The sequence below is a fragment of the Dendrobates tinctorius genome, unplaced genomic scaffold (assembly GCF_039654945.1).
Source record: "Dendrobates tinctorius isolate UK_male_01 unplaced genomic scaffold, ASM3965494v1 ptg000019l, whole genome shotgun sequence".
Lineage (NCBI taxonomy): Eukaryota > Metazoa > Chordata > Amphibia > Anura > Dendrobatidae > Dendrobates > Dendrobates tinctorius.
Genome location: NW_027361687.1, coordinates 4,109,525 through 4,132,033, shown reverse-complemented (window position 1 = coordinate 4,132,033; position 22,509 = coordinate 4,109,525). Strand labels below are relative to the sequence as shown.

The 22,509-nt window shown below is 42.3% G+C and overlaps 1 protein-coding gene across 1 annotated transcript in view; it reads left to right on the top strand.

Moving 5' to 3' along the window:
- Positions 1–22,509, top strand: part of LOC141082763 (contactin-associated protein-like 5) — a 581,387-nt gene that overhangs the window by 450,409 nt on the left and 108,469 nt on the right. Inside the window, exon 13 of the mRNA XM_073566679.1 lies at positions 10,930–11,130. Coding sequence (XP_073422780.1) covers positions 10,930–11,130 — 201 coding nt within the window. The remainder of the gene's footprint in view (positions 1–10,929; positions 11,131–22,509) is intronic.

The window sequence follows — 22,509 nt, the reverse complement described above, 5'->3', positions numbered from 1 at the left end:
ACATTAAGCTGCCTACAGTCCTCTGTGCATTTCCCTGATGCTGTTTGTGCTTAACTACTGTCTGGACTTCTAGTGTGGAGCTATTCACCCCTGAAACTGTTGTGGTCAGTAAGGAATCCTAACATCATCTTTTCCTCTAGGTCTGTGTCTGTCTGGGCTGTTGTGTGGGACTATCAGCCCAAAAGGGACACATAGTGACATTCTCTGGTTAATGCCACTTCTATATAATGCTGGACTTCTACGTTTAAGTGCCGTGTGCATTTCCACCCTTATGATTGTTGGACTTCTAAACTTTAGTGCTGTGTGTGTGCTCATTCTTAAATACCGCTAGACTGCCTCATTAAATGTGGTGTGCTTTCTCACATACTTTCTGCTGGACTCCTACATTTAGTGCCTTGCACACACCTGCATTATGTTACTGTTGGACTGGTTATATTAGCGGTCGTGCCGTGCTCTTCAGTTACTCTGGACATTTCTGTAGTGAGCTGTGCATTCGTTACTATTGCAGGAAGTGCTCAGTTAGTTTTACTTTACATGCATCATTCTACAGTATATTGTGCTGTGCTTTTGTTACTATTGCAGTAAATGTACTGTCAGTTTTGTTACACTTGTTAATATACTTTATTTGCATCAACTTTGGTCTCCGTTTCATATTATCCAACGCAATCAGATTCCGTAGTACCCATATAATTGTTACACAGAGAGGCCGAGGCACATCGGAGGTACCGACGGGGCTTGGGGGACCCCATTTCTCTCTCCTCTGATGTGCTAGATCATATCAGAGGACAGAGAAATAAATGCTAAAATGGACTTTTTTTCTCCAGTCGCCGTTATTCGGTGAATAATGGCGATCGCAACACTGGGTATGGTAGGACAGTAAAAAACAACTTGAATTATGTTCTCCGTGGTCTCAGTTACCCCCGTTAGCCAAGAACCCAGAGATTTTCCGATGCTGGGGTCACTATACACTTATTCCTCAGCGCTGTTAAAAAGCAGCGCTGTGCGCTGTGGAATAAGTACCCTTAACTGCCACTGTTAAAAGGCGTATCGGCGGTCGTTAAGGGGTTAAAGGGAACCTGTCTGCACGTTTTTACATATGGAAGTTGTGGTATGGCTGTTTATATGATTATCCTCCTTTAAAAGTAATACCTATTTTATACAGCTCTAATGTGTCAGTCATGAAAAATCTGGTGTAGAACACATACAGTGAGGAAAATAAGTATGTGATACACTGCCGATTTTGCATTGCAAGTTTTCCCACCTACAAAGAATGGAGAGATCTGTAATTTTTAGCGTTGGTACACTTCAACTGTGAGAGACAGAATCTTAAAAGGATCCAGAAAATCACATTGTATGATTTTTACATAATTATTTTACATTTTATTGCATGAAATAAGTGTTTGATACAATAGAGAAACAGGACTTAATATTTGCTACAGAAACCTTTGTTTGCAATTACAGAGGTCAGACGTCTCCTGTAGTTCTTGACCAGGTTTGCACACACTGCAGCAGGGATTTTGGCACACTTCTTCATGCAGATCTTCTCCAGATCTTTCAGGTTTCGTGGCTGTCACTGGCCAACATTGAGTTTCAGCTGCCTCCAAAGATTTTCCATTGGGTTCAGGTCTGGAGACCAGTTAGGAAACTCCAGAACCTTGAAATTTTTCTTGTGGGAGCTACTCCTTAGTTGCCTTGCCTGTGTGTTTTGGGTTATTGTCATGCTGGAAGACGACCCATGTCTAATGCTCTTATTGAGGAAGGAAGTTGTTGGCCAAAAGCTCACAATACATGATCCCATCCATACTCCCTGAAATACTACAATATGATGCAGTTGTCCTGTCCCCTTTCCAGAAAAGCACCCCCCAGTATGATGTTTCCCCAACCATGCTTCACAGTTGGTATGGTGTTCTTGGGGTTTTACTCATCCTTCTTCTTTCTCCAAAGATGGCGAGTGGAGTTGATGCCAAAAACTTCTATTTTGGTCTCATCTGACCACCTCCTATGCCTGCTTTGTATCATCCAAAAGTTCATTAGTGAACTTCAAACTGGCTTGGACATGTGCAGTCATGAGCAGGGAGACTTTGCGTACCCTGCAGGATTTTAACCCAGACAGCTTAGTGTGTTACTAACAGTTATGTTTGAGACTGTGTTCCCAGCTCTCTTCAGGTCATTGACCAGGTCTTCCCTTGTAGTTCTGTGATGATTCCTGATCTTTTTCAGAATCATCCTTAATCCACGATGAGATGTCTTGCATGAAGCCCCAAACCTTGGAACATTGACAGTCATCTTGTGTTTCTTCCATTTTATAATAATTGCACCAACAGTTGCCTTCTCACCAAGCTGCTTGCTATTGTTCTTAAGCCCATCCCAGCCTTATGCAGGTCTACAATTTTGTCCCTGATGTCCTTAGACAACTCTTAACTCTTGACTATGGTAGAGAGGTTGAAGTGTGATTGATTGAGTGTATGGACAGAAGTCTTTTATACAGGTAGCGTGTTCAAACAGGTGTAATTAATACAGGTAATGAGTAGGAGGGCTTCTTAAAGAAAAACTAACAGGTCTGTGAGAGACAGAAATCTTGTTGGTTAGTAGGTTGTCAAATATGTATTTCATGGAATAAAATACAAATTAATTAATCATACAATGTGATTTCCTGGTTATTATTTTAAGATTCTGTCTCTCACAGTTGAAGTGTACCAACGATAAAAATTATAGACCTTTGCATTCTTTGTAGGTGGGAAAAGTTCAAAATTGGTAGTGTATCAAATACTTATTTTCCCCACTGTGTTGAAATCAGGCTGAAAGTGCACTTGGACCTATACTTTTAAGTATTTTGACACGCCCCAGTGCACTTCCAGGTGGATTTACATATGGCTTCTACATTTGATTTCTCATGGCTTTCACATCAGAGCTCTACAAAAAAGGTATCATTTTTATTGGGGAACAATCATCTACACAGCCATATGACATGAAAAAAATGAAGGAAAAGTTTTTATTCAATGAAGTTGTACTTTATATCGATTCATATCGATTTTTGATAGATATGCTGACACAGCCATTATTATATCTTATTTAAACTACAATTTACTGTTATGGCTATTTTTGGCAAAAAGCAGCATTTCACGGCCTATATGTCTCCTTTAAAATGGCATGTTAGGCATTTCATTTTCAACAAGGCGAGACCGTAACCCCTGAGATCCCATGGCTGGAGAGAGGCATTCTGCTGTATTCTTCAATAGATAGATAGTAAAATGTTCTCTGTGATCACTACTTGTATGTCACGTATCTTCTGAGCAGAGAACCTCTAGAGAAATTTACATCCATAAGTGACTGAGGTTAGTTGCTCTTCTTAGAATGTTGCTGTGTGTGAACTGTGCTGCCACATGCACAGGATCACTTCTCTCCTTCTGGGATTACAAGCTTGGAGATTTAATCTTTTTATTGAGGAAATTATATTAGGGTACCAAATTGATAGTTGCCAGATATAGAACCTGCAGAACCTGTAACAGGCACTTGACTTCACTGTTGCAGCATAAGGCCTCATTCAGACTTCAGTTTTTGTCATGTATTTAAAAAATGAACAGATTATTTTGATCAGCCTTTGATCAGAGTGTGGTCTACAGTATTTCTTGTATGAGGAGAAAATCTCCAACTTTTATGTGACTGTGTCCTATCCGAGTGCGGTCAGAAATTTTTCATGGGCTTATAGACTGGCTTTGCTGATTTCAATCCGATGCTTGGATCAAAATTGGACATTATTTTTTATGGTTTTCCACAGACCACTCAGTTCATGAGAAATCACGGCCATGTGAATGGCCACAAAGACTATCACAGGCACAAGTGCTATCTGTGAAAGCCACGGATAGCACTCGTACGAGAACATTGGATATCTGAATGAGGTCTAATAGTGAAGTCTGTGCATTGGGGTGGTTTAGACTGTTCAGTACTCTGCACAAGGGTATAGTTCACAAAGCGGTGGAGCATGTGAAACGGAGGCCAGGGGGTAGTGGTGTAGTCGTGGCTGACGGTGGCGGTATTGGCACACCCTGGCTCTCCACCACATTAACACATTGTAGTCCACTCACCTGTAAGTCAGGGTCCATTACAGAGTGCCGGGGCTCCCTTTCTTCTAGCACCACACAATGATACTCAGAGTCCAAGTTCATTTTCAATAAAACAACTTTACTCAGCTCACCCTGTTTAGTCTCAGAAACACCACAAGATTTTTCGCGGAATATCACCATTCCGTTCCCTGTACTGTCCCTCACTCCTCCAAGAATATCACATTCTGAACCGGATCTGCTGGCACTGCAACTTCCTGACTGGTCAGACTAACCTGTTTCAGGAGTCCCCCGCCCGCTTCCCTCTCCGAAGGTGAAGTTGGAGGATGGCTCTTCTATTCCTTTCCAGGCCCTAGGCCTCGGACGTTAAGGTTTGTTCCCACGAAGTTCACTGCCACCATTCTTATGCTGCCCTGATACTCCTCCACCACAGTGTGATTGTCAGCTCTTAGGCCCTGGACCGCTGGGCTCCTCTGCTTTAAACGTTCACCCAGACAAGACTGTCCTGTCCTTGCTCCCGGCTTACACTGACTAACTCCAGGGAGCTCCCCAACTACTCTTCCTTAGCCCCTCCTAACCAGACAAATCCTATTGGTCTATCTAATTCCTATCCTATTCTACTGTGCTCCCCCTACTGGTCTGAGTTCTACACTTTCGCTATATCTCCTCAACATATAAACATAGGTACAATGTAATACCCAATGTATCAACATTACGCGACATATGAAATATACCACTTTTACCAGGAACATATGCAAGGAGTGCAGGGCATTAAACTAGCCCCCTGTACCCCTTTTGGTGTTACACGTTAATCAAAGGAAATCTGTGATCAGGATTTTGCCACCTAATTTGAGAGCAGCATTTTATAGAAACGTAGACCCTGATTGCACCAGCATGTTACTTAATGGGTTGCTTGCGGTAATTTTGATAAAACGATTCAGCAGAAGATAATCACTACAGGGTTAGTAAACCTGCTGCTAGTCCTCTATATTCATTAGCTCTATATAACTCCGCCCCATCACTGATTAATAACTTTCTGCCTATGCACAGTGTACACCCAAAGCTTCCAATCAGTTTTGTGGGCAGGGTTATATACAGCTGAGCGTTCAGTGAACTGCTAAATCTGCAGCAGATAAAACAGTGATTTTATGAAAACTACAGCAAGCAGTTAGCGACACTTTGTTGGAGTCAGGGTCTCTGTACCCACATTACGCTGCTCTCAGGTAAACTAGTTAAAAAACTGATAAAAGATTCCTTTTAGGTGAACTTGGAATATATCAAATAATGAATATAGTGGTATATAATTGTGGCCATAGCTACGGAGCTACTGCTGTTTTTATCCATACTGGACATGCAATTCCTTCTGTGACTTTACAAATAAGCAATGAGCTGGAGAAATGTCATTTATAACTTATTTCTGCTCAAAATATCTATTACTCCTCTATTTACTTTAAGAAGAAAAGAAGAAGAAACCTCCATCCTTCTTGAAAAGAAGGCTCCATCTGGGGCTGTCAGCCAAGGTTTCACTGCGGCTGATTCTGCCAGGCAGATGTGCTATTCCAATGTAAGGATAAAATCCTAATGATAGATTTGGTTAATACTGAGATGGAACAGATTGCAGCATCATAACAATGAGCTTTCCTTTGTTCCGGGGAGCGTATTATGACAGGTACATGGCATTCTAAGTAAATAGAGGCAGAATCTACACCGCACTGTCTGTGCAATTAGGAAGAAAACTCCGCAGCGGGCAATCTGGGTCCATAGTATGAACGTCACAATCCGGAATGTTAGATAAAGAAAACTGAATGTTCCTTCCTTAAGAGTTTATTCACATAAGTATTTTTTTTGCTGTAAAACTTATATTCATAGCAAAACAACAACATTCTTGTTAATAATCAAGAGCGTTATATGATATTGGTCCCAAATAGAGATGATTGAATATTTCTAAGTGACAAAAGAAAAATTGTAATCAAGCACCGTGAATTTAAATAAAAAACCTTTATCGTGATTCCGTTAAAATAGTAGCATGGGTGGACCAAAGAAGCTGACGCGTTTCAGCTTCTTGAGCGTCTTGCTTTTGGTTGACTCGAAACGCGTCAGTTTATTTATCTTTTAATCCACTGTGCTAGATTGGAAACTTTCTGTCGGCACTTCAAACAAAGACGCTTAGTACTACACAAGCATTATCAATGCACACAGGCAGGCTCGGACTGGCACATAGGGTAACAGGGCAATCCCCCGATGGGCCCCTATGCAGATCTGAGCCCCCAATCTCCCTGTATGGGCAGTACTTGGCATAATTCACTTGATTCACTCTGTACAGAAAAAAAGCAGCATATCATCACTCATTACCCAAACTTACCCAGTCTATTATTAAATAGATATATAGGTAAATTTGTGAATAGGGTAGTGTAATAATTGTATACAGGTGAAAAGTGGGCCCTCCCCAAAGTTAATGTTACTGGTGGGCCCTTGGCACCCCAGTCCAACACTGCACACAGGAATGGGGACTGGTCAAGAACCTGATTGAGCAACATACATACAGTGGGGAAAAAAAGTATTTAGTCAGTCAGCAATAGTGCAAGTTCCACCACTTAAAAAGATGAGAGGCGTCTGTAATTTACAACATAGGTAGACCTCAACTATGGGAGACAAACTGAGAAAAAAAAATCCAGAAAATCACATTGTCTGTTTTTTTTTTCATTTTATTTGCATATTATGGTGGAAAATAAGTATTTGGTCAGAAACAAAAATTTCATCTCAATACTTTGTGATATATCCTTTGTTGGCAATGACAGAGGTCAAACATTTTCTGTAAGTCTTCACAAGGTTGCCACACACTGTTGTTGGTATGTTGGCCCATTCCTCCATGCAGATCTCCTCTAGAGCAGTGATGTTTTTGGCTTTTGGCTTGGCAACTCGGACTTTCAACTTCCTCCAAAGGTTTTCTATAGGGTTGAGATCTGGAGACTGGCTAGGCCACTCCAGGACCTTGAAATGCTTCTTACGAAGCCACTCCTTCCTTGCCCTGGCGGTGTGCTTTGGATCATTGTCATGTTGAAAGACCCAGCCACGTTTCATCTTCAATGCCCTTGCTGATGGAAGGAGGTTTGCACTCAAAATCTCACGATACATGGCCCCATTCATTCTTTCATGTACCCGGATCAGTCATCCTGGCCCCTTTGCATAGAAACAGCCCCAAAGCATGATGTTTCCACCACCATGCTTTACAGTAGGTATGGTGTTTGATGGATGCAACTCAGTATTCTTTTTCCTCCAAACATGACAAGTTGTGTTTCTACCAAACAGTTCCAGTTTGGTTTCATCAGACCATAGGACATTCTCCCAAAACTCCTCTGGATCATCCAAATGCTCTCTAGCAAACTTCAGACGGGCCCGGACATGTACAGGCTTAAGCAGTGGGACACGTCTGGCACTGCAGGATCTGAGTCCATGGTGGCGTAGTGTGTTACTTATGGTAGGCCTTGTTACATTGGTCCCAGCTCTTTGCAGTTCATTCACTAGGTCCCCCCACGTGGTTCTGGGATTTTTGCTCACCGTTCTTGTGATCATTCTGACCCCACGGGGTGGGATTTTGCGTGGAGCACCAGATCGAGGGAGATTATCAGTGGTCTTGTATGTCTTCCATTTTCTAATTATTGCTCCCACAGTTGATTTCTAGACTCCAAGCTGGTTGGCTATTGCAGATTCAGTCTTCCCAGCCTGGTGCAGGGCTACAATTTTGTTTCTGGTGTCCTTTGACAGCTCTTTGGTCTTCACCATAGTGGAGTTTGGAGTCAGACTGTTTGAGGGTGTGCACAGGTGTCTTTTTATACTGATAACAAGTTTAAACAGATGCCATTACTACAGGTAATGAGTGGAGGAAAGAGGGGACTCTTAAAGAAGAAGTTACAGGTCTGTGAGAGCCAGAAATCTTGATTGCTTGTTTCTGACCAAATACTTATTTTCCACCATAATATGCAAATAAAATGAAAAAAAAACAGACAATGTGATTTTCTGGATTTTTTTTTCTCAGTTTGTCTCCCATAGTTGAGGTCTACCTATGATGTAAATTACAGACGCCTCTCATCTTTTTAAGTGGTGGAACTTGCACTATTGCTGACTGACGAAATACTTTTTTTCCCCACTGAACATTAGATGGGGTGAGCTGTATCTAACAACGTTTTTTTACTAATTGAATATTTCATCAGATTCAAATTATGTTAAAAGGCTTATAATTCTCTGGCTAATGATGTTTGGCTCACCTTGTTAAATGGATCCATGAAGACTGAGGCTTGGGAGGGCACACGGACCCTAGGGTTTGGTGCAGCAGGTCAAGGATTTGACATATTGGAGAGCACAGAAGGACATATGTATAGCACGGCTGAGTAAATAGCATGATCAAAGTACAATGTGATCCGTAATTTATTGCAACTGGAGAATGATCCAGGAAATGGTACTCAGTCGGCAGCTGGTAAGATTGAAGGTGTGCAGCAACCTAAAGGCCTTGCAAGATGAGAGTACAGAAAACAGAAGGGATGAAGCACACCAAGCACAGTTTAGGAGTCTTAGTCCTAAGTAGGGATGAGCTGAGCCTTGGAAGCTTGGGTACGGGGGGGTTGGATGAACTGGAGTCTAAAGTTCATTTCGAGTACTCAAACTTAACCCTGAACCCGAACCCCATATAAACCAATGGGAATCGGAACTTTGGTGCTGTAAAATGGCTGTAAAATGGTCGCAGTAAGGGCTATGGCAGCAAAAGGAAGGAAAAAGGGGTAAGAACAGGACAATTGTCATGCAAACAAATGTGGATATGAAATGACTTCAAATACTGTAACATAGAATAAAAAAAATAATAATCTTGAACTAGGAAGCGGAGGTTGAAAAGGAGAGGTGGACCAGTGCCTTGCGTGTGTATTTTACTGCCCTTGTTAATAAATAAATAAACAATGTGAAGTCCTTCCTAGTTTTCACAACCAGCTAAGGGAAAGCAGACAGCTATGAGCTGGCCTTATTATGCTGAGAAAGAGCTAATATCCATTTACCTTCCCAGCCTATTATTATCAGCCCCCAACTGTTTGTTTTGACTGTGCTGGTTATTAAAAATGGGGGGACCCTAAAAAAATGACATGGACTTTCCTTGCACTGACATCAAGCCCATGGTAATGGAGAGGTGCCTGTCAGACACCCCCATTACTAACCCTGTAGTCAAAACAAATAAACACACACATAAAAGTCTTATATTTGAAAAAAATACTCCCCGCCAATTTCCCTCTTTCCCCTATCTATCAAAAACAAACAAATCCACAACGGTGGGCCGTAATCCAAATGGAGGTCCCATGATGATCCCCTTCTTCATCATCCAGTGTATGTAGCTCCGTTCAGAGAACAAAGCTCCATACACTGGAGCAGCAACCACTGCTGTGTCTCAAGCTGTACTCCGCAAGACCTGGCCACTGTGAACTGAGTTGACGTCAATAAGGTTACCTCAGTTTACAGGCACAGGTTCTCACAAGGGCAGTATGAGAGCTGAAGTGATCAATGGTGCTGGTATATAATGTTGATGGTAAAAACTGACACACTGACCAACCACTGACGAAACCTAGATCCAATACACTGGTAAAAACCTGTCTTTTTTCATGTACATAAAGAATCACTGATGTCTGTATGAGCTCTTAGGTACATTTTCCATTGAGCCCTGCAGCAAGGATATCACAAATTGTTCCTGAAGGGTGGAAAACAAATCTTGTAGAACAGTGTCTCAATTTTAAAGGGGACCTGTCATGTTAGAAAACACTATTTACCTGCAGATATAGGGTTATTGTGGAGATAAATAACAGTAAAACAGGAAACATGGCTACTGGGAGGAAATTAACATATATCATCCCATTTGTCTCTCACTTTCATTCATCTGGGCGGTGCAGGGAGTGGTTACAGCCCCAATTACTATACTGTGAGTGGCGGCTGTAATCACTATCCAATACTTTGATTCCTAGCCTGCTCTGCATATGAAGTTAGCTGTTTAGATTAGCCTAATGTATTAAGAGGCATGCAGCTCCAAAAAGGGTCCCCACCCTCTACCACTAAGCCATTTTTCACAAGTTAGTCTAAAATATCAGTAGAAAGTCGCAAATTATGATACAAATATTGTCTTGGCTATAACTTAATCTTTTTACAGTAAATAACAAATATTCAACAATTAGTAAAATCTGAGACTGAAGATGTTTATTGAGAGACAAAAATTAGATTTTCCCTTTGGAAATGCTGTTGATACAGCGCACGACACTATAAACAGTGACTGAGATAATGAGATGGAAGTTTTATTACTTATAAACCAGTTGTTCCAGTAATGTGTAAAAAATAAAATAGAAAAGCTTAAAGTGGTTATCTGACCAAATCTCAAAGCTTTATTTTTTTATATTAATTTGTTTTAGTCAATTATACAGCATTGAAATAATCAAGCTTACAATTAAATTGCTTTTTTATATGCTGTTTTCAGCTGTACAGCTTTTATCTCACATTGTGTACAGCTAGCTTCCATTGAGATTGGCCAACAGAACCTCGCTGAGTATGTCCTGTTACATTCCATGTGAAGAGTTAACTCATGATATCCAACCATCTAATTCCAGCCTATGGATTTCTATTCAGCAGTTAGACAGCTCTTCACCTCCCTGACCCTCTGTGTCAGTCTCTGACCATTGGCAGTTTCCAGAGCAATTCTCCTAATTTGCAGTTTCCAGAAGAGTTCTCCTAATCACTTTTGAGCATTGCTCTTGTTTAGATATAACATTATGCAATGTTAGATAAGTTCTATGTTACAATAAAACTCATTAAATGCAATACAAACTCAATTAAATGTTTCCAACAGAGGAGAAAACCTGGATGATTGTTCAGCACAACATTACAGAGGTGAAACCAGCGCTCCGATCATTTTCTGGGAGAGCGTATTCCATGTCATTTAACTACAGCGCCGGAGAGGATCAGCTGGAAGCCATGATCAACAATGCAGAATACTGCGAACAAGAAGTGGTTTATTACTGTAAACATTCTCGCTTGCTGAATTCTCCAAGTAAGTAGCACACCTACTTATTATCATAATTTTATGGTCCTGTATTTAATCTGATCATCAACTGTCCCCAGACATCTGTGTGTGAAATTGTGAAATTTTGCCTGCCTCAATATTATTTATGAAATAAACTAAGAAATTCAATGATCAGAAGCAAATGGTTAAAGGGATTGTCCAGTCTTAGAGCACAAGTCTGCATTCACTCTATGTGCTATGTGACTGCACACTTGTTAATCCTCACAGCGCGCACTGTGCACGATTCTCTGGTATAGCTGCAAGTAAGCGATTTGCATATTTCTAGCCACATTTCAACTAGACGTGTCTAACATCACTCAATTCACTTCTAGTTGGCATCTGACCACATGTTTGCGAATCGCATACTTGCATTCACACTCCCGCCCACTTCTGGCACTGGAGAATCCTGACAGCGTGCACAATGCACACTGTGAGGCTTCACACATTTACAGTGCCATAGAGTGACTGCAGACCTAAGCCCTAAACCTTGATATCCCTTTATGAATTGAATTACAAAGTATATTAGAAACTTGAAGAATACTATATTTTTTAGACCCAAGTTGCCATTTTCACCAACAGGGCCGTGGCTAGGAAGAGTTGGTCGGAAGTGGTGGCCCAGCATGCATCGTCCATCTCCATGTAAAGTCCGTTGCACTGAGCAGAAAAGCCAAGTGCCATGCTGCAACAGTCATAAACTGCATAACAGTAGCATAGTATTGCTGATGGCAGACATTAACCTCAATAGCTCAGCGTACCACAGCAAACTTATGGCAATGTAAAATCTGCAGGATGTGTTCGTGTCCAGACTTAGACCTCTTAGGTGTATGAAGCCAGTAAGTTATGTAATGTACAGGTGCTTCTCACTAATTTAGAATATCATCAAAAAGTAAATTTATTTCAGTTCCTCAATACAAAAAGAGTCATTACAGAGTGATCTACTTCATGTGTTTATTTCTGTTAATGTTGATGATTATGGCTTACAGTCAGTGAAAACCCAAAAGTCAGTAAATTAGAATACTTTATAACACCAGCTTGAAAAATGATTTGGAAATCCGAAATGTTGGCCTACTGAAATGTATGTTCAGTAAATGCACTCAATACTTGGTCGGGGCTCCTTTGGCATCAATTACTGCATCAATACAGTGTGGCATGGAGGCGATCAGCCTGTGGCACTGCTGAGGTGTTATGGAAGCCTGGGTTACTTTGATAGCAGCCTTCAGCTCGTCTGCATTGTTGGGTCTTGTGTCTCTCTTCTTCTTCTTGATAATACCCCATTGATTCTCTATGGGGTTAAGGTCAGGCGAGTTTGCTGGCCAATCATGCACAGTGATGCTGTTGTTTGTAAACCAGGTATTGGTACTTTTGGCAGTGTGGACAGGTGCAAAGTCCTGCTGGAGAATGAAATTTCCATCTCCAAAAAGCTTGTCAGCAGAGGGAAGCATGAAATGCTCTAAAATTTCCTGATAGACGGCTGCGCTGACTTTGGTCTTGATAATACACAGTGGACCTACACCAGCAGATGACATGGCTCCCCAAACCATCACTGATTGTGGAAACTTCACACTAGACCTCAAGCAGCTTGGATTGTGTGACTCTCCACTCTTCCTCCAGACTCTGGGACCTTGATTTCCAAATGAAATGCAAAATTTACTTTCATCTAAAAGCAACACCTTGGACCACTGAGCAACAGTCCAGTTCTTTTTCTCCTTGACCCAGGTAAGATGCTTCTGACATTGTCTATTGGTCATGAGTGGCTTGACACAAGGAATGCGGCACTTGTAGCCCATGTCAAGGATACCTCTGTGTTTGGAGGCTCTTGTAGCAATGACTCCAGCAGCAGTCCACTCCTTGTGACTTTCCCCAAATTTTTGAATGGCCTTTTCTTAACAATCCTTTCAAGGCTGCGGTTGCTTGTGCTCCTTTATCTACCACACTTTTTCCTTCCACTCAACTTTCAATTAATATGCTTGGATACAGCACTCTGTGAACAGCCAATGACCTTTAGCAATGACCTTTTGTGGCTTACCCTCCTTGTGGAGTGTGTCAATGACTGCCTACTGGACATCTGCCAAGTCAACAGTCTTCCCCATGATTGTGGAGCCTACGGAAATAGACTAAGGGACCTTTTTAAACGCTTAGGAAGCATTTACAGGTGTTTTTTGTTAATTTTTCTAATTTACTGAGATAATGACTTTAGGGGTTTCATTGGCTGTAAATCATAATCGTCAATATTAACAGAAATAAACATGTGAAATACATCACTCGGTTTGTAATGACTCTATATAGTATGTGAGTTTCACTTTTTGTACTGAAGAACTGAAATAAGTTAACATTTTGATGATATTCTAATTTAGTGAGAAGCACATATATACTCCTCCTATTCCTCGTTCCAAAAAATGCTGCATCTTCTTATGAATTAAACAAGCTGGGAACACCTTGTCCCACCCCACCCGTGCCAATTTTTACAAAGCTGGGATAAACTAGCGTGAAAAGCTATAAGTCACAAAATTTGACCAAAACTCAAGGTTTCTAAGCTTTTACACCTTTTGGGAGGACATAACAGCTTTGATGAATTGGTCCCTCTGTGTATAGTCTGATCCTATAGTTATGTGTTAATCTGCCACCTCTCTATAAGATATGGGAGCCTTCATTAATCCCCGGACTGTGATGGTAACACAACTGGTTCCAAGTGGGGTGATGGGCAACAGAAAAAATGACTTTGCCTTTTCCAACCTTTGAAATGCTGCTGTCATAATTGGCGATTGAAAAAGTTTGTATACTGTGAAACGTGCAAAAGATAGCTGAGTATAGAGTACTATATTATTTCTATTCTTGTACGTAGATAGCAGTAGTGTATATTATTTCTATTCTTGTACGTAGATAGCAGTAGTGTAGCAATTATATTCTTTTACATTGTCGGCAGTGTTATAGTAGTTCATGGAATCATAGAATCATAGAATCGTAGAGTTGGAAGGGACCTCCTGGGCCATCTGGTCAAACCCCCCCGCCCAAAGCAAGATTCACTAAATCATCCCAGACAGATGTCTGTCCAGCCTCTGTTTGAAGACTTCCATTGAAGGAGACCTCACCACCTCTTGTGGCAGCCTGTTCCACTCATTGATCACCCTAAAGGCCCTTTTACATTTAGCGATGCACCAGCAATCCGACCAGTGATACGACCCGGTCAGGATCGCTGGTGCATCGCTAAATGATCGCTAGTGAGCTGCCACACAGGCAGACCTCACAGTGATGCAGCAGTGACGCAGCGGACGATACTTACCTTGCACACACAGCGATCCTGACGTCCTCCCGCCCGCGTCCAGCGTCGCTCGTCTCACACAGCAGGAAGCCCAGCAGGAAGCTGACGATGAGAAATGGAGCCGCCCGATCTCGCGCGATCAGCGATGGACAGCGGGGGAGCCGGTCGGAGGTAAGTATCACACATAGCGATATCACTAGCGATATCACTATAACGTCACAAAATTGGTGACGTTATAGCGATATTGCTAGCGATATCGCTATGTGTAAAACCCCCTTAACTGTCAAAAAAAAAATTTCTAATATCTAATCTGTGTCGCCTCCCATTCAGTTTCATCCCATTGCTTCTAGTCTTTCCTTGTGCAAATGAGAATAAAGATGATCCTTCTACAATGTGACAGCCCTTGAGATATTTGTAGACAATTATTAAGTCTCCTCTTAATCTTCTCTTTTGCAAGATAAGCATTCCCAAATCCAGTTATATTCTTGTACATAGGAGCAGTATTATGGTAGTTATAGTCTTATACATAGATGTTGTACAGTATTATAGTAGTTATATTCTTGTACATAAGGGCAGTATTATAGTAGTTATATTCTTGTACATAGGAGCAGTATTATAGTAGTTATATTCTTGTACATAGGAGCAGTATTATAGTAGTTATATTCTTGTACATAGGAGCAGTATTATAGTAGTTATATTCTTGTACATAGAAGCAGTATTATAGTAGTTATATTCTTGTACATAAGGGCAGTATTATAGTAGTTATATTCTTGAACATGGGAGCAGTTTTATAGTAGTTATATTCTTGAACATAGGGACAGTATTATAGTAGTTATATTCTTGTACATAGGGGCAGTATTATAGTAGTTATATTCTTGTACATAGTGGGCAGTATTATAATAGTTATATTCTTGTACTTAGGTGCAGTAATATAGTAGTTGTATTCTTGTACATAGGAGCAGTAATATAGTAGTTATATTCTTGTACATAGGGGCAGTATTATAGTAGTTATATTCTTGTACATAGTGGGCAGTATTATAGTAGTTATATTCTTGCAAACGGGGCAGTATTATAGTAGTTATATTGTTGTACATTGGAGCAGTAATATGGTAGTCATAGTCTTATACATAGATGTTGTACAGTATTATAGTAGTTATATTCTTGCACATAGTGGGCAGTATTATGGTAGTTATATTCATATACATAGATGTTGTATTATATTAGTTATATTTGTGTACAAAGGAGCAGTATTACAGTAATTATATTCTGGTACATAGGCGTAAGTATTATAGTAGATATATTCTTGTATATAGGGGAAAGTATTAAAGTAGTTATATTGTTGTACATATTGGGTAGTATTATAATAGTTATATTCTTGTACATAGTTGCAGTATTATAGCAGTTATATTCTTGTACATAGGAGCTGTATTATAGTAGTTATATTCTTGTACATAGGAGCTGTATTATAGTAATTATATTCTTGTACATTGGAGCAGTATTATAGTAGTTATATTCTTGTATACAGGGGCAGTATTATAGTTGTTATATTCTTGTGTACAGGAGGAAGTAGTATAGCAGATGTATTCTTGTACATAGGAGAGTATTATAGTAGTTATATTACTTGATCATAGGGACAGTATTAGAGTAGTTTTATTACTTTAAAAAGGGGCAGTATTATAGTAGTTATATTCTTGTACATAGGTGCAGTATTATAGTAGTTGTATTCTTGTACATAGGGGAAGTGTTATAATATTTATATTCTTATACATAGAGAGCAGTATTATAGTAGTTATATTCTTGTACTTAGGAGCAGTATTAGGCCGGGGTCACACTGGAGAGGAATACGGACGAGTGAGAGGAGTTAAAAGCACGCATTACACACGGACCAATGATTCTCTATGGGGTACCTCGCACCAGCCGTATATTTCTCATCCGTATTCTACGGTCTGTGCCAATCGCAGTATGCTGCGATTGTCAGCGTACTATGCCCGTAGTAGGCCAATGCAAGTCTATGGGTGTGCAAAAAATACGGATTACACACGGACCACACATATGACCTGCGAGAAATACGCACCCGGCGTCTTTTAGCAAAGCCGGCAATTCAGTGCGCGATACAGTAAACTCACACTGACAGTTTTAATAAAGAAACGAAAGAATAGATATAGACACATAGAATACATACTGTATATATATATATATATATATATATATATATATGCATGCATTCTATGTCATAGGGCTCCATTATATGTCCATTTTGCAAGACTGCGAGAAAATCCCGCCATAAGGATTACATACGGATGCTGACATGCGCAAAATACGCGACCACACCTTGATTACGGATGACATACGGAGCACTGTTTAGGGGCCATTCATCCGTATTATGCATGTAAAATACTGACAGTATTTTGCGTCGGTTAGTGTGACCCCGGCCTTATAGTAGTTGTATTCTTGTGCATAGGAGGCAGTGTTATAGTAGTTATATTCTTGTACATAGGGGCAGTATTATAGTAGTTTTATTCTTGTACATAGGGGCAGTATTATAGTAGTTATATTCTTGTGCACAGGAGCAGTATTATAGTAGTTATATTCTTGTACATAGGGAGCAGTATTATAGTAGTTATATTCTTGTACATTGGGGCAGTTTTATGTTGCTATATTTTTAGTCACATGAGAAGCATTATAGTAGTAGTTATATTCCTGTGCATTAATACAATATTATTGTACAGTAGTCATAGTCTTATACATGCATCAATATTATTCTACTAATGTTCTTTTAGACTGTGGGCAGTATTATAGTAGCTATATTTTTTACATGGAGGACAGTCAGGGCCGGACTGGCCATCTGGCAATTCTGGCAGATGCCAGAAGGGCCTGTCTGGTCATGGGCTGTTTTGTGTTCTGCGCTTTTAACAGAATCAGTGTTCTCAAGTTACCCATACTTTTAAGAGTTGTGATGGAGCGCAAAGTTGCTGACGTCACTGACCCCAGTAGGCCAAGTGTATCATTCGAAATATTGGTTTTGTAGAAAATCTTCCTTTCCTTCATCCAGGGTAATATTAGTATATCCCATCTGGTTCATGGGGACGGGGACAGCATGGGCCTGTGTGATTTCAAATGCCGGGGCTGAATTTCAGACACAGTCCGTACCTGAGGACAGTATCATAGTAACTACTGTATATTCTGGTGTATTCCCGTACAAGGGGCAGCAGCATTATAGTACAAATTAATAACATGAACAGTCCTTTTTCTCAGGCGCAATGAGACAAAGTAAGTGTAGCGGCCTCATCAATCTCGTATTCCTGGCCATAGCAGCTCCAGCAGTATAAACACATTAGTGTTAGTCAGCTTGAAAAAGAAGAAATTTAATACAGATGCTTTTGACTACTCTAATAATCAAATATATGAATGGGGCAGATGGGAAAGCCAGCTTTCATCCCCCAAATCCATTCTGAAAAAACATACTTGTACTTTTTATTGGTCTTCTCATAGAAACCAAGTGACTTTCTCTTCCTCAGACCCTGAATCATCTGATGTTTCGGTTGTTAATTCTCGTGATTAGAGTTGAGCGACTTTTGTTTTTTTAGGGTCGCGTTTCGTTTCATGAAACCCGACTTTTCCAAAAGTCGGGTCGAGCAAGATCGTCCGATTATAGGGAAAAGTCGGGGTCGTCCCGAAACACGAAACCCAATGTAAGTCAATGGGGAATAAAAGTCGGCAGTGAGAGGAGGACAGGAAACACACCTACAGTGCCCATTTGAATGCCAAAAGCATCAATTCTTCTTACTTAAGCTTGTCAACCTTAATTAACTTCATAATACAAGTTACGCACTGAAAAATGGGGGTTATTTGGCTAAAGTTGTGGGGGGGTAGGGCTGGCTCCAGGTTTTCATGTGCCCTGGGCGAAAGAGCGCCCCTTTAACACATACCACAACTCATCATGCTCCGATACGGCAGAGAAATAGCGGTATAGTACAATGAAAAATACCTCACTTTTTACATCTCATGACGAGGCCCATCTATTTCTCCATACAGAATCATTGTTCCCATATAATGTTTGAAACAGTATATGATGAGCTCCACATAATGCTACAGTATATGTTGGTCCCCATGGATGAAGCTCCACTGTCTTATGGGCCCAAATAATGCTCCAAACATAATGGGCCCCATTTCTACTGCTCTAGTGTATAATGGGCCCTGTAAACGCTGCTCCAGTGTCTGATGTCCACCTTTGGAATGTTCCAGTGTATGGTGGGCACCATCTATCATTCTCCAGAGTATAGTGCTCCCCAAAAATTGCTGTCCCAACATTGAAAACAATCAAATAAGTCTCCTCGCTAGGGAATCCCTGTACTTGTCTGGACTCCTCGTCGTCCCCATCTTCCATCTCACTGCACAGTATTTCAACTTTGCAAGTGCTGTGATCCTGAGCAAGCGGGGGGGGCCCACTCGTTGGCGACGGCACTGGCACAGGGCCCCTGATAGTACGGTGGTGTGTCTGATGGCGGGTGGGCCGAACCTGCACTTTCATCTGCAGCTTCCTCTTTGTCACCGTGTAAGATGGAACTGTATATGGGAAGGGTAACCTGAGTTTCACCAGGGTCAGATTCAGGCCGAGTAGCGTGCGAGGGGAATATAGTGGTCTGGGTCAATGTACCAGCAGATTCATCGAGTAGTGGCTGGGCATCAGTGCACTTGTGTCACCCCCAGGAGTACGGTCGCCACAGTGGCATTACCTTCTTCCTAGGGAGTGTGATGTCATGCTTGGGAGCAACGAACGATCTCTCTAGCAGGTTAACTGATTGGGCGGCGTTATTCCCACGAGTCATGACCCTCCAAACAGCGTTCATGAAGGCAAAGTGTTTGTTTTACGTGGGCAGTATGGTTGCAAAGCTGAACCTTAAAGGAATGTCCAGAAGGGCACCACCAGGAGTGGAGCCTACGGTTAAATTCGACTCCACCTGGGAAACCTCAACCATGCCAGCTACAGAACAGATGCACACATTGCAAGCTTAATTCCGTTAACGAACGAGACTGCGTCATGCCCCGCGGTCCGAGTCCGGCTTACTAGAGGGACACGTGAGGCTCTGGCACATGAGATTGGCCAATAACTGGTGTGTCATGCCATTACATGTCCGTGGCTGCATGTGCGCTACACTGAAAAGGCCAGCGTTTGTCGCTTACAGGTGCAGATAACCCGCTGAACAACGTTAGTGATGGGGATCACTGATGACAATTATTACCTGCGAACAATGATTTCCCAGTGAGTGCAGGTCAACCGCAGTTCCGGAATTAGGCCTAACCGTCATTCCTGAAAAAATGAAAAACTTACGTGTGCAAACCACAGGTGCTGTAGCTTGCTTAACAGCTCGCCAGCCGTTCTCACGCCCAGTATGGATTGCACGTGATTGCACAAAGGTTAGAAAGGGTACCGTATCCCCGGATAACATGTATGGATAGCGTACACATTCAAAATATATGTCTGTACATCAGGAGGCAGGCTCAGACGGTGTTAGGCCCAGTATGGATTGCACGTGATTGCACAAAGGTTAGAAAGGGTACCGTATCCCCAGATAACATGTATGGATAGCGTACACATTCAAAATATATGTCTATACATCAGGAGGCAGGCTCAGACGGTGTTAGGCCCAGTATGGATTGCACGTGATTGCACAAAGGTTAGAAATGGTACCGTATCCCCAGATAACATGTATGGATAGCGTACACATTCAAAATATATGTCTGTACATCAGGAGGCAGGCTCAGACGGTGTTAGGCCCAGTATAGATTGCACGTGATTGCACAAAGGTTAGAAAGGGTACCGTATCCCCGAATAACATGTATGGATAGCGTACACATTCAAAATATATGTCTGTACATCAGGAGGCAGGCTCAGACGGTGTTAGGCCCAGTATGAATTGCACGTGATTGCACAAAGGTTAGAAAGGGTACCGTATCCCCGGATAACATGTATGGATAGCGTACACATTCAAAATATATGTCTGTACGTCAGGAGGCAGGCTCAGATGGTGTTAGGCCCAGTATGGATTGCACGTGATTGCACAAAAGTTAGAAAGGGTACCGTATCCCCGGATAACATGTATGGATAGCGTACACATTCAAAATATATGTCTGTACATCAGGAGGCAGGCTCAGACGGTGTTAGGCCCAGTATGGATTGCACGTGATTGCACAAAGGTTAGAAAGGGTACCGTATCCCCGGATAACATGTATGGATAGCGTACACATTCAAAATATATGTCTGTACATCAGGAGGCAGGCTCAGACGGTGTCAGGCACAGTATGGATTTGACGGCCCAGATTACACAGCGGAGGAGCAGGGAGAGGTAAAGATTGCAAATGCTGGGGCCCTGCCCAAGCAAGGGGGGCCCACTCGTGGGCGTCGGTACTGGCACTGGGCCCCTCATAGTACGGCAGTGTGTCTGACGGCGGTTGTGCACCACCACCGTCAGAGACACTTGATTGCACTATGAGGGACCCTGTGCCAGTGCCTGCACCCAAGAGTCGGCCTACCCACCTGTCCAGGGCAACGGCACTCGCACGGTGTCTTGCGCTAGGTGGTGACCCCGGCCATGGGGGGGGGGAGGCAGCACAGTTAGGGAGTTTTAGAAAGTGGCATATGTTGATGTTGGACATTCAGCTGATGCAAAAGGCGAAATAGGTGAAGTCCCAGGAAGAGGTGGACCAAAGCAAGCCATTTTTCTGTCACCCTATGTGTCATCAGGGGAAGGTGGGACAAAATCCTTGGAAAACCATGCATGGTTCATTTTAATGAAGGTTAGATCATCCACATTTTGGGTTGACAGACGGGTCCTTTTTTCTGTCAGGATTGATCCAGCTGCACTGAAGACTCTTTCCGATAGCACACTTGCAGCTGGGCAAGCGAGCTCCTGTAAGGCATATTGGGCCAATTCAGGCCAGGTGTCCAGTTTAGCGGCCCAATAGTCAAAGGGGGAGAACATCGATATGGGAGGAAAAGTAGTTTGTAACCATAGTTGACAACTGCTGTCTCCTGTCACTTTCCATCGATGCAGTATTACCAGTTGTGTGAGTGGTATTTGAAAAATCAGTCCACAACATTGTCATGAAACCCCTGTCTCCAACGCCACTTCTGCTGTGTGCACCACGAACACCTCTGCCAAGCTGCCCCCGGCCCGTACGGCTCGTGTGAGAACCATCACCGCTGCTGTGTGCTGGGAATACCTCAAGCAACCGATTTACCAGAGTTGCTTGTTTATTAGCCAATATTAGGTCAAGGTTCTCCTGTGGCATGATGTTTTGTAATTTGCCTTTATAGCGTGGATCCAGGATGCTGGCCAACCAGTAGTCATCATCATTCATCATTTTGGCAATGCGTGGGTCCCTTTTTAGGATCTGCAAGGCATAATCTGACATGTGGGCCAATGTTCCCGGTGTCAATGATGCACTGCGAGTGCTGGGTGGAGGAGCACTTTCTGGCAAATCCACATCCCTCCAGTCACGCACAAACCCTGTACCAGACCTTGCCACGCCAACATTTTCACTTGCCCCACAAGATGCATCCTTCTCCCCTAAGTAATCATCCCCATCATCCTCCTCCTCCTCCTCTTCTTCCTCCACCTCGTCCAGGAGAGGTCCCTGAGCAGACAATGGCTGAATGTCATCAAGGATTCCCTCCTCCTCTTCCTCCTCATCAACATTGGCTGCAGACACCTGCTCCTTAAGGTGTGTCAAAGTTTGCATGAGCAGACGCATAAGTGGGATCCTCATGCTTAGGATGGCGTCGTCTGCGCTTACCAGCCGTGTGCATTCCTCAAAACACTGAAGGACTTTACAGAGGTCTTTTAGCTTCGACCACTGTACACCTGTCAACTCCATGTCTGCTCTCAAAGTGCCTGGCCGTGTATCCTCCCACAAATGCATTATGGCCTGCCTCTGCTCGCACAGCCGCTCCACCATGTGCAGGGTGGAGTTCCACCTTGTTGCAATGTCGATAATGAGGCGGTGGTTGGGAAGGTGGAGCAATCGCTGCAGCTTCTGCATACGAACGGAGTGTACAGGCGACCGGCGGATGTGCGCGCACAGTCTTCGCACCTTCTGGAGCAGGG